This window comes from Mesoplodon mirus, assembly GCF_964341445.2.
Source record: "Mesoplodon mirus genome assembly, chromosome: 8".
NCBI classification, from domain to species: Eukaryota; Metazoa; Chordata; class Mammalia; order Artiodactyla; family Ziphiidae; genus Mesoplodon; species Mesoplodon mirus.
The window spans coordinates 59,125,397-59,143,129 of record NC_138984.1 but is presented as its reverse complement, the minus strand read 5'-3'; the positions used below and the strand labels follow the sequence as shown (position 1 = coordinate 59,143,129).

The 17,733-nt window shown below is 38.4% G+C and overlaps 1 protein-coding gene across 1 annotated transcript in view; it reads left to right on the top strand.

Annotated features, from left to right (window-relative positions):
• The window catches only part of LRP1B (LDL receptor related protein 1B), a gene marked incomplete at its 3' end in the record, with an annotated part of 2,351,282 nt that overhangs the window by 831,013 nt on the left and 1,502,536 nt on the right, over positions 1-17,733 (top strand). The window contains exon 25 of the mRNA XM_082630936.1: positions 15,567-15,689. Within this exon, the coding sequence (XP_082487062.1) occupies positions 15,567-15,689 (123 nt within the window). The remainder of the gene's footprint in view (positions 1-15,566; positions 15,690-17,733) is intronic.

Sequence of the window (17,733 nt, the reverse complement as noted above, 5' to 3'; positions counted from 1 at the left end):
CAAACACAGTAACATAAGCAGAATGAGAAGACAGAAAAACACACAGCAGGAGAAGGAGCAAGATAAAAACCCACCAGACCTAACAAATGAAGAGGTAATAGGCCCTCTACCTGAAAAAGAATTCAGAATAATGATGGTAAAGATGATCCAAGATTCTATTTCCCAGATCCAAAATCTTGGAAATAGAATAGACAAAATGCAAGAAACAGTTAACAAGGACCTAGAAGAACTAAAGATGAATCAAGCATCGATTAAAAACACAATACATGAAATAAAAAATACTCTAGACGGGATCAATAGCAGAATAACTGAGGCAGAAGAACGGATAAGTGAGGTGGAAGATAAAATAGTGGAAATAACTGCTGCAGAGCAAAATAAAGAAAAAAGAATGAAAAGAACAGAGGACAGTCTCAGAGACCTCTGGGACAACATTAAACGCACCAACATTCGAATTATAGGGGTTCCAGAAGAAGAAGAGAAAAAGAAAGGGACTGAGAAAATATTTGAAGAGATTATAGTTGAAAACTTCCCTAATATGGGAAAGGAAATACTTAATCAAGTCCAGGAGGCACAGAGAGTCCCATACAGAATAAATCCAAGGAGAAATATGCCAAGACACATATTAATCAAACTGTCAAAAATTAAACACAAAGAAATCATATTAAAAGCAGCAAGGCAAAACCAACAAATAACACACAAGGGAATCCCCATCAGGATAACAGCTGATCTCTCAGCAGAAACTCTACAAGCCAGAAGGGAGTGGCAGGACATAATTAAAGTGATGAAGGAGAAAAACCTGCAACCAAGATTACTCTACCCAGCAAGGATCTCATTCACATTTGATGGAGAAATTAAAACGTTTACAGACAAGCAAAAGCTGAGAGAGTTCAGCACCACCAAACCAGCTTTACAACAAATGCTAAAGGAACTTCTCTAGGCAAGAAACACAACAGAAGGAAAAGACCTACAATAAGGAACCCAAAACAATTAAGAAAATGGGAACAGGAACATACATATCAATAATTACCTTAAATGTAAATGGTCTAAATGCTCCCACCAAAAGACACAGATTGGCTGAATGGATACAAAAACAAGACCCATATATATGCTGTCTACAAGAGACCCACTTCAGACCTAGAGAAACATACAGACTGAAAGTAAGGGGATGGAAAAAGATATTCCATGCAAATGGAAACCAAAAGAAAGCTGGAGTAGCAATTCTCATATCAGACAAAATAGACTTTAAAGTAAAGACTACTAGGAGAGACAAAGAAGGACACTACATAATGATCAAGGGATCGATCCAAGAAGAAGATATAACAATTGTAAATATTTATGCACCCAACATAGGAGCACCTCAATACATAAGGCAAATACTAACAGCCATAAAAGGAGAAATCGACAGTAACACACTCATAGTAGGGGACTTTAACACCCCACTTTCACCAATGGACAGATCATCCAAAATGAAAATAAATAAGGAAACACAAGCTTTAAATGATACATTAAACAAGATGGACTTAATTGATATTTATAGGACATTCCATCCAAAAACAACAGAATACACATTTTTCTCAAGTGCTCATGGAACATTCTCCAGGATAGATCATATCTTGGGTCACAAATCAAGCCTTGGTAAATTTAAGAAAATTGAAATTGTATCAAGTATCTTTTCCGACCACAATGCTATGAGACTAGATATCAATTACAGGAAAAGAGCTGTAAAAAATACAAACACATGGAGGCTAAACAATACACTACTTAATAACGAAGTGATCACTGAAGAAATCAAAGAGGAAATAAAAAAATACCTAGAAACAAATGACAATGGAGACACGACGACCCAAAACCTATGGGATGCAGCAAAAGCAGTTCTAAGAGGGAAGTTTATAGCAATACAATCCCACCTTAAGAAACAGGAAACATCTCGAATAAACAACCTAACCTTGCACCTAAAGCAATTAGAGAAAGAAGAACAAAAACATCCCAAAGTTAGCAGAAGGAAAGAAATCATAAAGATCAGATCAGAAATAAATGAAAAAGAAATGAAGGAAACGATAGCAAAGATCAATAAAACTAAAAGCTGGTTCTTTGAGAAGATAAACAAAATTGATAAACCATTAGCCAGACTCATCAAGAAAAAAAGGGAGAAGACTCAAATCAATAGAATTAGAAATGAAAAAGGAGAAGTAACAACTGACACTGCAGAAATACAAAAGATCATGAGAGATTACTATAAACAACTCTATGCCAATAAAATGGACAACCTGGAAGAAATGGACAAATTCTTAGAAATGCACAACCTGCCGAGACTGAATCAGGAAGAAATAGAAAATATGAACAGACCAATCACAAGCACTGAAATTGAGACTGTGATAAAAAATCTTCCAACAAACAAAAGCCCAGGACCAGATGGCTTCACAGGCGAATTCTATCAAGCATTTAGAGAAGAGCTAACACCTATCCTTCTGAAACTCTTCCAAAATATAGCAGAGGGAGGAACACTCCCAAACTCATTCTACGAGGCCACCATCACCTTGATACCAAAACCAGGCAAGGATGTCACAAAGAAAGAAAACTACAGGCCAATATCACTGATGAACATAGATGCAAAAATCCTCAACAAAATACTAGCAAACAGAATCCAACAGCACATTAAAAGGATCATACACCATGATCAAGTGGGGTTTATTCCAGGAATGCAAGGATTCTTCAATATACGCAAATCAATCAACGTGATACACCATATTAACAAATTGAAGGAGAAAAACCATATGATCATCTCAATAGATGCAGAGAAAGCTTTCGACAAAATTCAACACCCATTTATGATAAAAACCCTGCAGAAAGTAGGCATAGAGGGAACTTTCCTCAACATAATAAAGGCCATATATGACAAACCCACAGCCAGCATCGTCCTCAATGGTGAAAAACTGAAACCATTTCCACTAAGATCAGGAACAAGACAAGGCTGCCCACTCTCACCACTCTTATTCAACCTAGTTTTGGAAGTTTTAGCCACAGCAATCAGAGAAGAAAAGGAAATAAAAGGAATCCAAATTGGAAAAGAAGAAGTAAAGCTGTCACTGTTTGCAGATGACATGATACTATACATAGAGAATCCTAAAGATGCTACCAGAAAACTACTAGAGTTAATCAATGACTTTGGTAAAGTTGCAGGATACAAAATTAATGCACAGAAATCTCTGGCATTCCTATATACTGATGATGAAAAATCTGAAAGTGAAATCAAGGAAACACTCCCATTTACCATTGCAACAAAAAGAATAAAATATCTTGGAATAAACCTACCTAAGGAGACAAAAGACCTGTATGCAGAAAATTATAAGACACTGATGAAAGAAATTAAAGATGATACAAATAGATGGAGAGATGTACCATGTTCTTGGATTGGAAGAATCAACATTGTGAAAATGACTCTACTACCCAAAGCAATCTACAGATTCAATGCAATCCCTATCAAACTACCACTGGCATTTTTCACAGAACTAGAACAAAAAATTTCACAATTTGTATGGAAACACAAAAGACCCCGAATAGCCAAAGCAATCTTGAGAACGAAAAATGGAGCTGGAGGAATCAGGCTCCCTGACTTCAGACTATACTACAAAAGTACAGTAATCAAGACAGTATGGTACTGGCACAAAAACAGAAAGATAGATCAATGGAACAGGATAGAAAGCCCAGAGTTAAACGCACGGACATATGGTCACCTTATCTTTGATAAAGGAGGCAGGAATGTACAGTGGAGAAAGGACAGTCTCTTCAATAAGTGGTGCTGGGAAAACTGGATAGGGACATGTAAAAGTATGAGATTAGATCACTCCCTAACACCATACACAAAAATAAGCTCCAAATGGATTAAAGACCTAAATGTAAGGCCAGACACTATCAAACTCTTAGAGGAAAACATAGGCAGAACACTCTATGACATAAATCACAGCAAGATCCTTTTTGACCCACCTCCTAGAGAAATGGAAATAAAGACAAAAATAAACACATGGGACCTAATGAAACTTCAAAGCTTTTGCACAGCAAAGGAAACCATAAACAAGACCAAAAGACAACCCTCAGAATGGGAGAAAATATTTGCAAATGAAGCAACTGACAAAGGATTAATCTCCAAAATTTATAAGCAGCTCATGCAGCTCAATAACAAAAAAACAAACAACCCAATCCAAAAATGGGCAGAAGACCTAAATAGACATTTCTCCACAGAAGATATACAGACTGCCAACAAACACATGAAAGGATGCTCAACATCTTTACTCATTAGAGAAATGCAAATCAAAACTACAATGAGGGCCTCCCTGGTGGCGCAGTGGTTGAGAGTCCGCCTGCCGATGCAGGGGATGCGGGTTCGTGCCCCGGTCTGGGAGGATCCCATGTGCCGCGGAGCGGCTGGGCCCGTGAGCCATGGCCGCTGGGCCTGCGCATCCGGAGCCTGTGCTCCGCGGCGGGGGAGGCCACAGCAGTGAGAGGCCCGCATACCGCAAAAAAAAAAAAAAAAAAAAAAAAAAAAAAAAAAAAAAAAAACTACAATGAGATATCATCTCACACCAGTCAGAATGGCCATCATCAAAAAATCTAGAAACAATAAATGCTGGAGAGGGTGTGGAAAAAAGGGAACACTCTTGCACTGCTGTTGGGAATGTGAATTGGTACAGCCGCTATGGAGAACGGTATGGAGGTTCCTTAAAAAACTACAAATAGAACTACCATATGACCCAGCAATCCCACTACTGGGCATATACCCTGAGAAAACCATAATTCAAAAAGAGACATGTACCAAAATGTTCATAGCAGCCCTATTTACAATAGCCCAGAGATGGAAACAACCTAAGTGTCCATCATCGGATGAATGGATAAAGAAGATGTGGCACATATATACAATGGAATATTACTCAGCCATAAAAAGAAATGAAATTGAGCTATTTGTAATGAGGTGGATAGACCTAGAGTCTGTCATACAGAGTGAAGTAAGTCAGAAAGAGAAAGACAAATACTGTATGCTAACACATATCTATGGAATTTAAGAAAAAAAAATGTCATGAAGAACATAGGGGTAAGACAGGAATAAAGACACAGACCTACTAGAGAATGGACTTGAGGATATGGGGAGGGGGAAGGGTAAGCTGTGACAAAGTGAAAGAGTGGCATGGACATATATACACTACCAAACGTAAGGTAGATAGCTAGTGGGAAGCAGCCGCATAGCACAGGGAGATCAGTTTGGTGTCTTGTGACCGCCTGGAGGGGTGGGATAGGGAGGGTGGGAGGGAGACACAAAAGGGAGGGGATATGGAAACATATGTATATGTATAACTGATTAAATTTGTTATAAGGCAAAAAATTTAAAAAAAATCAACCCCCCCAAAAAAAAAAAAAAGAAAGGGTAATAAAATTGGAATGCAAAATTCATGGGGCTAAACTGTGCTTAAGCCCTGCTATCAGATACAGACAGGAATGACCCAGAGTAGATAGATCCACTTAAAGGTGAAGAGGGAACTAGAAAGGTGTTACCTGACAAATAATTCTGCATATCAAAAGATTTTGTTAGCCAGCCTGACACATAAATGACACATGTTGTCAACTTCTATTAATCTCTTTACAAACGATGACAGCACCAAGAAACAACCACTTTTTCCTTAAGAACTGAATGGTTTTACAAAGTTCTATGCATTTTCCTGGGTTAGAAATGAACATACTTCTCAGTAATGAAAAAATCTATAATTTCTATTTACAACCTAATTTGAAGATGTGAAAATGTTAGGTATTGGGTAAAGATTGTTTCATTATGTGGTATCATTTTTTTAACTTTTTGTGGGAAACAGCTTAAATCAGTCCTAGGCATTTTACAGGCTTGAAGATGTTAGAACTCAAATATGTTGTACATGTAGGACTGAGTTAAGTGTTACATGAAATTATACCTTTAAAAAGAGTATTTTTAAATTAAAAAAAAAAAAAGGCTAATTCCCTCTTTCTCTATTTCAAATTAGACCCTCCCTCCCCCTCCTTCAAAATCTGCAAAAAAACACTCAGCATAACTTCTTTATCATGTCATGTATTTAAAAAAAGGAAGCAACATTCTAGGGAATAGAGAAGTTGAAAAAGCAAATACATTTCTTTCAATGACTCAAATAGCCTAGGAAAGATAAATAAACAACTTGGACCCGAGACAAAATGTTGTTGGCTACTGAGGGAGCTTATCCAGGTGCTTCTGGGTCTAAGCTGAGCCAAAGCCTGGGCGGGATAGTGAATAAGCCTTCACTGCTGAGCTGGGTCTGCAGGGTGAGTTGACAATAAGGGAAAGCGGCTCACAAAAACCAAAAAGAGGGCCAAGTTGAACCTCAGTGTTCACCTCTGAAATACCAAAGGGTTAATATTGTGTGGGAACAGTTTTTTTTGTTTTGTTTTGTTTTTTTAAACACTCACATACTCTGTAACTAGAGTGTGACAAGCACGAGAAGTGTGGTTGTAAATCCACAGGGCCTTGGGTGGAGACCCCCCATCTGATTTGGGACTTTCAGAGCTGTGACAGTCACCTCACAGTAGTGTAAGCTTCTTGTTTTGCAGGGTAAATGAACTTCATTTAAAGGGAAAACAAATATTCTGGGAGGGGCCTGTCTTCGTTAGGAGGTAGAACCACTTATCCTAAGTCACAAGTTATATTGCAAATATTTTAGGTTTCTTTAAAGGAGCGGGGGAAAAAAATCTTTTTTCTGCAGTCTTCCATCACTTCCTCCTGCCCATCTCTGCCAAGCCCATCTTTCTAAAAAATGCACTTTCACCTTTGGACTCTTTGCTCACAACTGTGTGGTGGCTTTCTGTTTCCTAATGCATGAATGTAAATATTATCTTATCGTGCCTGGCCCTGAGGCCCCAGCAGTCTGGCCCCTTCCTAAAGCTGTTTCCCCCTCCCCACAGCCAGCCTCCTCCCTGCTGGGTGCCTGTGCTTCACCCCTGCACCTGGGTTCCACCGGAGGCCCAGCTCCTCCTTGCAGCTGATGGAGATGTTCCAGTGCGCAGGGAGCTTGGAGCTTCCTGTGAAGCACACAGGAAAGATTTTCTGCAGGTTATACTTAGTTCCCTAGTTAAAGGGTAAAATCCTCGAGGGCAAGGACAGGTCTTTTCTGCTGCTGAGCCCAACTTCTATGTCTGGACTACAGCCAGCCCAGGGTGGCTCTTCCGTGCTAGTTAGGACATCTGGCCCTCATGTGTCTTGTCCCCTCACTTCCTTCCCCCAAGACCTACACCATCCCCCTCTGAGTCTCAAATCAGGGCAGCCCTAGTGCCCCTACTTATCTTAATCAGATGAGAATAATCAGAGATGACGTATTTAAAGAAGCCTTAGGCGAGCAATTACCAATAGCTCAATTTCATTTACAAGGGACTTTCACTGTTATCTCATACAGAAGAAGAGGAGACAACCATTACCCCCCATTTACAGATCTGATGAAAACAGAGGGATTAAACGCTCTGTTTGAGGTCGCACGTATAGGATGTGTCAGAAGTGGCATTTAAAGTCAGGACATGTTTTACAAAACAGAAACGGGCTCACAGACTTCGAAAACAAACTGATGGTTACCAAAGGGGAAAGGTGGCAGAGAGGGATAAATTAGGAGTTTGGGATTAACGTACACAGGCTACTATATATAAAATAGATAATCAACAAGAACCTACTGTATAGCACAGGGAACTCTACTCAGTATTCTGTAATAACCTATATGGGAAAAGAATCTGAAAAAGAATGGATATATGTATAACTAAATCACTTTGCTGTACACCTGAAACTAACATAACATTGTAAATAAATTAAACTCCAATATAAAATAAAAATTAAATTACAGTTTTTAAAAATAAAAAAAATAAATTCGGAAAAAAAAAAAAATATGGATAGACAGAACCTGAGGACAAATGGTAAAAGCAAAGCTATACAGGCAAAATCACACAAAGAAGCATACACATACACACTCACAAAAAGAGAGAAAGGAAAATATATATATATTGAAAGAAAAGGAAGAGAACAACCAAATCAATAAACAAATCTACCAATAATGATAAAGTCTAAATACTAAACTAAGATAAACATAAAACCAGAAACAAATTAGGTGAAGAAAGCAAACCCTATGTCTACTGTTGCTCCCAAAGTCCACTGCCTCAATTTTGGGATGATTCATTGCCTATTCAGGTATTCCAGAGATGCAGGGTACATCAAGTTGATTATGGAGATTTAATCCACTGCTTCTGAGGCTGCTGGCAGAGATTTCCCTTTCGCTTCTTTGTTCACACATCTCCTGGTCTTCAGCTTTGGATTTGGCCCTGCCTCTGCGTGTAGGTTGCCTGAGGGCGTCTGTTCTTCGCTCAGACAGGACGGGGTTAAAGGAGCAGCTGTTTCGGGGGCTCTGGCTCACTCAGGCCGGGGGGAGGGAGGGGTACGGATGCGGGGCAAGCCTGTGGCGGCAGAGGCCAGCATTACATTGTACCAGCCTGAGGCGTGCCGTGCGTTCTCCTGGGGAAGATGTCTCTGGATCACGGGACCCTGGCAGTGGCAGGCTGCACAGGGTCCCAGGAATGGAGGTGTGGATAGTGACCTGTGCTTGCACACAGGCTTCTTGGTGGCTGCAATAGCAGCCTGAGCGTCTCATGCCTGTCTCTGGGGTCCACGCTGATAGCCGTGGCTCACGCCTGTCTCTGAAGCTCCTTTAAGTGGCGCTCTTAATCCCCTCTCTTCGTGCACCAGGAAACAAAGAGGCAAGAAAAAGTCTCTTGCCTCTTCGGCAGGTCCAGACCTTTTCCCAGACTCCCTCCCGGCTAGCTGTGGCGCATTAGTCCCCCTCAGGCTGTGTTCACGCCGCCAGTCCTCTCCCTGGGATCCGACCTCCGAAGCCTGAGCCTCAGCTCCCAGCCCACGCCCGACCTGGTGCGTGAGCAGACAAGCCTGTCAGGATGGTGAATGCTGGTCGGCACTCATCCTCTTTGCGGGAATCTCTCCGCTTTGCCCTCCACACCCCTGTTGCTGCGTTCTCCTCCGTGACTCTGAAGCTTCCCCCCTGCCACCTCCAGTCTCCGCCAGTGAAGGGGCTTCTAGTGTGTGGAAACCTTTCGTCTTTCACAGTTCCCTCCCCAAGGTGCAGGTCTCATCCTTATTCTTTTGTCTCTGTTTTTCCTTTTTTCTTTTGCCCTACACAGGTATGTGGGGAGTTTCTTACCTTTGGGGAGGCCTGAGAACTTCTGCCAGCGTTCAGTAGGTGTTCTGTAGGAGCTGTTCCCCGTGTAGAAGTATTTCTGATGTATTTGTGGGGAGGAAGGTGATCTCCACATTTTAGTCGTCTGCCATCCTGAAGGTCTCTCAGTACTAGCTTTGATCTTCTTCCTTAGGGATGTAAGCGAAACTTCCTGCACATTCTCATAAGCTTCTTGTTTTAATTACAGTGTATAATATTGTGTTTCATACAATAGGAAGACATTTAAAGTAAGATTAGTTTGGCTATCTCAGAAGTGTAGCTTGAAGCATTAAATAGGATAAATGGAAAATACACATAGACATAACATATTTAGCTTCTGATTCAAGGAACTCAATCCAGTGTATGTATTTTAAAATAATCACCTTGAAATACTGAAAATTCATTTATTTTAATCCTATAATCAATGCTTTTAGAAACAGACCTTGAAATTGAATATTAAGGTGAAAAATAAATAGGTGGGTTGTAGCAAGCTATTCTTAACTGCTATTTCCTAGAGAGATCATATAAAACTGTCCTCAAAATTGCAACTATGCAAACTCCCTTTAAAGGCTGGAGCTTGCTTAGCAAGTTGATAACATAGGCTTATTGGATAAATCCCCTTAAGTATGTCTTACTCCTGAAAAAAAAAAAAAGTTGTTTTGAATCATGATGATTTTGTGTATGTGTCTATATACATGTGCATATATGTTGAGGATGGATGGTTTGCATATTTTCCCAAGGGACTTTCTTCTGGGATTTTCTCAAGGAATTATTCTATATCTATAGGTCAATGCAGGTGAACACTTGGACATTCATAGAAAACAAATCAACTGTCAAATATTTAGTTTTCAACCTTAATTGTATTCTCATTGCTGTTAGAAAGAAATCCTTTCACAGATTTCTAGTTGATTTCCTTTTCAATTTTCTACTCATTCTAAATCTTTACTCCTCTTTCCAAGTCTACCTTCTTCAAATTACAAAAACTAATCTTGCTTTTAAGTTCTTTGAGGAATCACAACCAGGTAAGAATACCTTAACCTTCCCTACCAGCTAATGATTTATCTGTCTCATTTTTCTATCCTTTCTTCCTCAGGGCAAGTGCTCCTACTATTGTTTAGGTTTTAATTCCAGCCTTGTGAGCTCTTGGGAAACTGCTGCACTTTCCTATCTTTTTGGAGCCTCCAGTCTCTCTTCCTTCAATTTCACCTTTCCCTCAGCCTACAAGTCTACCCCATCTTATAAGAATTTATCATACTTGAACTTGGTCACTGGTGACCCCCTTCCTCAATCCATTCTTAAAATTTTTCATGATTTTAGTGCATCCTCTTTCCCCTTGACCTTATTCTCTTGTATCTCTGGCTAAACTTTCTGTCTCCTCTCTCTCCTTGCCTGACCTACTCTTACTTTGCTGCCTTTCTCTCCCTGTCTCTGTCTCTGTCTTTCCCTCTTCCCCCACCTCACTTTAATTAGATCTAAATCTATTCCTATGCTTTTCACTGTCTTCTTACAGCTCCAGTTCTTTTCTTTGTTTTCAGTTTTGACCTTTCTCCTGAATTTCAGTCTTCAATGTGTCACTGTCTATTGCATATTTTTTCTTGGAAGTCTCCCAAGCACCTCATAGTCAGTATATTTAAAAAAAAAAAAACTGTTGCAAAGTCATACTTTTGAGGTCAGAGATCTGAGTTTAAGATCCTGACATTTATTGAGATGGTAGAAAGATATCTGACTTGTTTCCTTATCAAATAGTCTTGAAACTCCACTTCACCAGCACATGTATCTGCACAACTACTCCCTTTCACCCGCATTATTGCAATAACATCCTAGTTGACCTCCCTACTTCTACCTTCACTTCACTGCACTCTATTTTCAACACAGTACCTGGAGTGATCCTTTAAAAAAGAAAGTCAGTTAGATTGTGTCTCTGTACTCAGAACATTCCAATGGTTTCCCATCTTGATTTTTAGTAAAACTAGAAGTCTTCATCCGCCAACCTCTGCCCCATATTCCTTGATTCCCTGACCTCAATTCTTCCACTTTCACGTTTTCTCCAGCCACTCAGACTTCCTTAGTGTTCCTTAAATTTGCTGGGCTCCCTCTTGCCACAGGTTCTTTCTTTTAAAATTAATTTTTATTTGAGTATATTTGATTTACAATGTTGTGTTAGTTTCAGGTGTACAGCAAAGTGAATCAGTTATACATATACATTTATCCACTATTTTTTTAGATTCTTTTCCCATATAGGCCATTATAGAGTACTGAGTAGAGTTCCTTGTGCTATACAGTAGGTCCTTTTAGTTATCTATTTTATATATACTAGTGTATATATGTCAATCCCAATCTCCCAATTTATCCCCCCCCCACTTTCCCCCTTGGTAGCCATAAGTTTGTTTTCTACACCTGTGACTCTGTTTCTGTTTTGTAAGTAAGTTCACTTATACCATTTTTTTAGATTCCACATATAAGTGATATCATATTATATTTGTTTTTTCTCTGTCTGACTGACTTCACTCAGTGTGATAATCTCTAGGTCCCTCCATGTTGTTGCAAATGGCATTATTTCATTCCTTTTTGTGGCTGAGTAATATTCCATTGTATAAATGATGGAGAGGGTGTGGAGAAAAGGGAACCCTACTACATTGGTGGGAATGTAAATTGGTGCAGCCACTGTGGAGAACAGTATGGAGTTTCCTTAAAAAAATAAAAATAGAGCTACCATATGATCCAGCAATCCTACTCCTGGGCATATATCCAGAGAAAACCATAATTTGAAAAGATACATGCACCCCAATGTTCATTGAAGCACCAGTTACAATAGCCTGGACATGGAAGCAACCTAAATGGATTGACAGATAAATGGTAAAGAAGATGTGGTACATATATAAAATGGAATATTGCTAGAGGTTCTTAACACATGACCTTTTATTCAAATGGATGTCACTCTCATCTTCTATAAGGCTTTATTAAATGTTACATTCTCTGTGACACGTTCTCTGACCACCTTGTTTAAAATTGTATGTCCACCCCTCGACCCTGGTCTCCAACCCTTAATCCCTATCTCTGTTTTATTTTTCTCCATAGTGTTTATCTTCTAATATACTTTGCAATTAACTCGTGTTTATTTTGTTTCTATCCTCCACTGTAATGTAAGCTCTATGATGGCAGGGGATTCTGCTTTGTTTTCCTCACTATTGTATCCTCAGTCCCTAGAACATAGTAGAAGCTCAGTGATATTTGTTGAATAAATAAATGAACAAATTAAGATATCAGAGGTGGAACTGCTTTTTGAGCTGCAGAGCACTATAAAAATACTAATTATTCCTACTATTATTATTCCACTGCCCCCATGACAAGGGTCACATACACATTTACACTCACATGTACAATATCTTCTCTTTCTTTTCCCCATCTCTATGTCCTATCTTGGTTTTGAGACACCATCTAATCAATTTTTGAGGATATTTACTTGGAGGCATATTTGAGTCTTTCAACTATTTAGTCACTAATTCCTAACTCTTATATTAGATCATTTGGAGCACAATCTCCATTTTAGTCCCCACTACTTTACCCCAATCATCTTAAACTTTTTTCTAGACAATTGCAGTAGTCTCCTCACAGGTGACTTTGCAGTTTATTTTAACATGAATACCATTTCTTAAGTAATTTTCCATGGCCTCAAATTATCTATAAAATGCTTCCTGTGGTGCTCAAGTTTCTTCATTACTAACCCTGACCTTTTTTTTGTTTGTTTTTTTTTCTATTGGCTGCGTTGGGTCTTTGTTGCTGCACGCGGGCTTTCTCTAGCTGCAGAGAGCAGGGGTTACTCTTCGTTGCCATGCGTGGGCTTCTCAGTGCGGCAGCTTCTCTTGTTGCGGAGCATGGGGGCTAGGTGTACAGTCTTCAGTAGTTGTGACTTGCGGACTCTAGAGCGCAGGTTCAGTAGTTGTGGCACACGGGCTTAGTTGCTCCGTGGCATGGGGGATCTTCCTGGACCAGGGCTCTAAACCGTGTCCTCTGCATTGGCAGGCGGATTCTTAACCACTGCGCCACTAGGGAAGTCCCTGACCTATGTTTTTGAGACACTATTTTTCAACACTATAAATTGTTCTGTTGGCCCTTTTTATTTCTTTATACTTCAACAAATACTTGTTGATTATTTACTGAGACAGACACTATACAGTGGCATTTAGCAAGGCACCATCTCTTTTCCCGTTCCTTATAGCAATTGGTTACAGTTTGGGAGGAATGAAGGAAGAGAAAACCCAGCATCTCAAAGTCATAGATCAAATGTAGACTAGCTATAGGTACAATGAGCAGTCATTCTGATTTTTCTGGAATAGACTTGGTTTATACTTGTTGCCCCAGTGTAATTATTAATGTCTGCCTTCACCCTCAGAACTCTCCCCGTTTGGTAATAAATCATATAGTCTCTGTCTATAAGCAAAAATAATTGAAATTTTTTCATGTGCTCTTTCCCTACATTAACTACAAAGGTTACGTGACTGTCTAAAGCAAAATTTAAGTCCCTTTCCTCTAACACCAGGACATACTTATAAATATCACACATACTGTTTGGTGGAGAAAAACCTAGATGGATCTTATAACCTGAATGTCATTTCAACTTTAGTATAAAACATTTGTCTCAAATGCATTTTAATAATTACTGCCTTAAAAATTTTATTACTCTACCTCTTGTCTGAAATGTCCTATATTTACTCTCCATGTATCCATAGCCTACCCACGTTTAAAATCATACTTATATCCCCAGACTTTTATTTGTATTGGTATCCATCTGTCTCTACCTGTGATCTCTCCTTTTAGCAGTTATTTTCTAAATCACTTATTTGGCAACTTTTGGTATACAATGTACTTTTTTTTCCCTTCAGGATCTGTTGGTGTAAGTAGTCTGATTGAATCTTTCAAGACAAAGACTGAGACTTATACATCTTTGATTCTATAGCACCAACTCTAAGGCCAAATTCAGAGTATGCACAAACAACCTAATGTGAAAAAAAAAACAATAATTATGATAGCAGTGGTAATGATTGTGGTATTGACAGTGTATAATAAGGTAAAATATATGAATTTTCAGAAAATATCATAGTGTGAGAGTAGGAAGAGTTAATTATAGATTAAAGATGTGTGTGTGTGTGTGTGTCTGTGGATGTGTTTGTGTGTTTGTAAAGTATGTTTGTTTTAAGTTATTTTGGGGTCGGGGAAGAGGTTGAGGGAGAGAAAGGAGAGACATACTATATCTTATCAAATGATTAAGTGGAAGATGTGCCATCATTTTGTAGATTGCTAGGGGAAAAAGGTCAATTAAGCTATGGTGTAATGCTTTTGTACCACTTAGAATATGCATTTGATATATATTGAAAGTCATATTTACTGATGGATTTCTTTGATGTTGGATCATTCCTGTATATACATAACAAAGAATAAGTGGTATCAACTGTCTAACTCTCCTAACACTCCTTCACACTCCGAGGTCATCAATTGTAAGAAACATTTCTATTTCAGACATGTTTTAAAATACTTTTTAAAAAGAAATATTTGTTGAATGGACTTATAGGGCATAAGTAAGAATATTGCAAAAAACAACATCTGATGAGTTTACTAGGACCTGAGGAAAGGCAACAGATCCTAAATATTCTGAAACAATGGAAGGAAAATAATGGACTTTTTGAATATAGTCAAATGTAGAAACCTGAGTTAGAACAAAACTTTATGGGATTTTACTATCACCCTCACTGTCTAGTAGCAGAAACTGTCGATTGGAAAGTTGTAGTGAAAAAGGGAAAAATATATTATGATATTGGGTATCTAACAGATGTAAAGGCATGAAGCTCTAGCATAAGGTTGGATAGTTAAGAACTAAATACTAAGAGATGGAGTTTACGTACAAGGTTTAATTTTTATTGCTGATTTTTCATTGTCTTGGAGCAGAGGAGGAAACTAAAATTTTTCTGCTCAAGAACTTCTGCTTTGGATCAACATCTTCTATAAAACCTGCTTGCTGGGATAGCTATATGCCTTATCTGATATGAGGAAACCTCTAGTCCTAAACACAAATAGAATTCTTAACTATTTTCAGGATAGATTGTGTGAGACCACAACAAAGTTAAGTCTATCAGAATTGAGTGCTTGAGCTGAGTGGATAAAAATAAGAAAAATAATTGGTTTAGCTTTGTTGCCGAACAGAAAATGTGGCCCACATTCATAGACATTTTATACATTGCCTTCTCACATTTCATCTTTGTACTGCTCTTGTGTTCATGTTCAGATCATTCATATTTTATTTTGAAACATTTTCATTTTCAGATCAGCAGTTGTGTGATCCTGGTGAATTTCTTTGCCACGATCACGTGACTTGTGTCTCCCAGACCTGGCTGTGTGATGGGGACCCTGACTGCCCTGATGATTCAGACGAATCGTTAGATACCTGTGAGTAGAAAGGTTCTCATGCTGTTCGGATTTACCTTACATGTGAAAGTAAATGTCAGCTGTTTTCACAGATGACTGCTGTTTCCGTTTATTCTTTTTTTCCCAAATAGCCTAAAAACTTAAAACCTTTTGTTTGCGTGTCCTTTAAAATGACTATGTGAATGAGAGCATAAAACGCAGTTTTGTCGTGTGAATTAACTTATGAAGGGAAGAAAATGCAAGGTTATTTCAATGTGATTGTGTTACTCCTAGAAAAAAATTTACTTGAAGAGAAAAAAAATCCTTGAAAACACAGCACTGAGAGGGAATAAGGTCCTCTCCAATAATTTATCTCACACGTTTTGAGACAGAGGAGCATATAGAAGGAATAATGAACTAATCAATCTTTAGCTCCAATATTATTTCTATTAATATCTAGGGCACTACACAAATTATTGAACATGTTTTCTTTTGCACCTGAAAGATAGAAACTACATTTATCCATCCATGCAGTGAGGATCTTTGACTTTTTAATATCAGATTCAGAACTCTTAATACACATGAGTCTTAATTGTAATTGTACCACTGCGTCTAACTTGGGAGTCCATTAAGGGTTTTGCCCATGTGAAAAATACCACTAAATCAAAATTGTAAATAATAACAGGACGACAGCTAAATCTGCTGCACTTTCTTTTAAATACCTACTGTTGTAAGGAGTGTGAAGAGTCACCTAACTTTTCATATTGATATTTTCTAGCACAGCTAATATCAGTTTTTACTCCCCACGCAAACATGTATGTCAGCTTCTTAGGATCATCCCCAAAGCAACTACATAGTTCCGTGAAGTCAACATGAAAAAAGAAAAATCCACCACTCTTATTGCTTGATATTGTAGAGATAATAATTATTGGTTCCATTTTCCACTTTTATCTACTTGTTTATAAGTCTTATAGATGGAACCAATATAAGTTTTGATGAAAATCTTGGTGATGGGAAGCAGAAGCAATGCTTATTCACTTTCTTCATGTTTGCTAGTGTTTTTAAGTTTCTCAACATATGGGTACTTGAATATTTGCATTAATTGCCTTTCTTCAATTTGAACAGATCACTTTTTCGATAGTAAGAGGTTGTAGTTGTTTACTACATTTCTGATTTTCACCAATTTCATCAGTTTAATTCTGAAAACCTTTACAAGACCCCTATAGCATAGCTAAGGTTCTAGGCATGATACGAGGAAAAAGTATATTAATAGGAAAATACTCTAGTGGATAAATAAATCTGATAAATCCATACAAAGGAATATTATTTAACAATAAAAAAAGACTGAAGTACTTATACATGCTACATGGATAAATCTTGAAAATATGTGAAGTAAAAGAAGCCAGGCACAAGAGACCACATATTTTATGATTCCATTCATATGAAATATCCCAATAGGCAAATCTATAGAGGTAGAAAGTAGATAAGTGGTTGCCAGTGGCCAGTGGGGTGGAGGGGAATGAGGAATGTCTGCTAATGAGTATGGGGTCTCTTTGGAGGTGATGAAGTGTTCTAAAATTAGATTGCAGTGATGGTTGCACAACTTTGTTAATGTATTTAAATACATTGAACTGTGCATATTAAATGGGTGAATTGTATGGGAGGTGAATTATGCCTTAACAAAGTTGTTTAAAAATGGAAAATAAGGAGAAGAATCTCAAAATTATGCATATGGATGCGGATGGTATAGTAATGTGAAAAGACAACAATAACAAAATACCCCGCCCATGAAATATACAAGTAGTTGGACTACATTTCATCTGTATAAGTAGTGGGACTTAACAGCGTTTAAGCCTTCCCCTATTTAAGTGCCATAGAAGAGTTTTCTTCTCGTTAGATGCAAGGGATGATCGCCATGGCATAATAGGACTAAAAAGATAAGTTTTTGAGTTTTGGAGCCTTGCATTTTTGCCCTGATCCTACTATCAAATTCCTGATGGGAAACATGACAGAGACATGAGAGAAATTTGCAGAATCCTTATGTAGGAGGGCAGGTTGAAGGAGGAATGCCCTGGAACTTGTACCT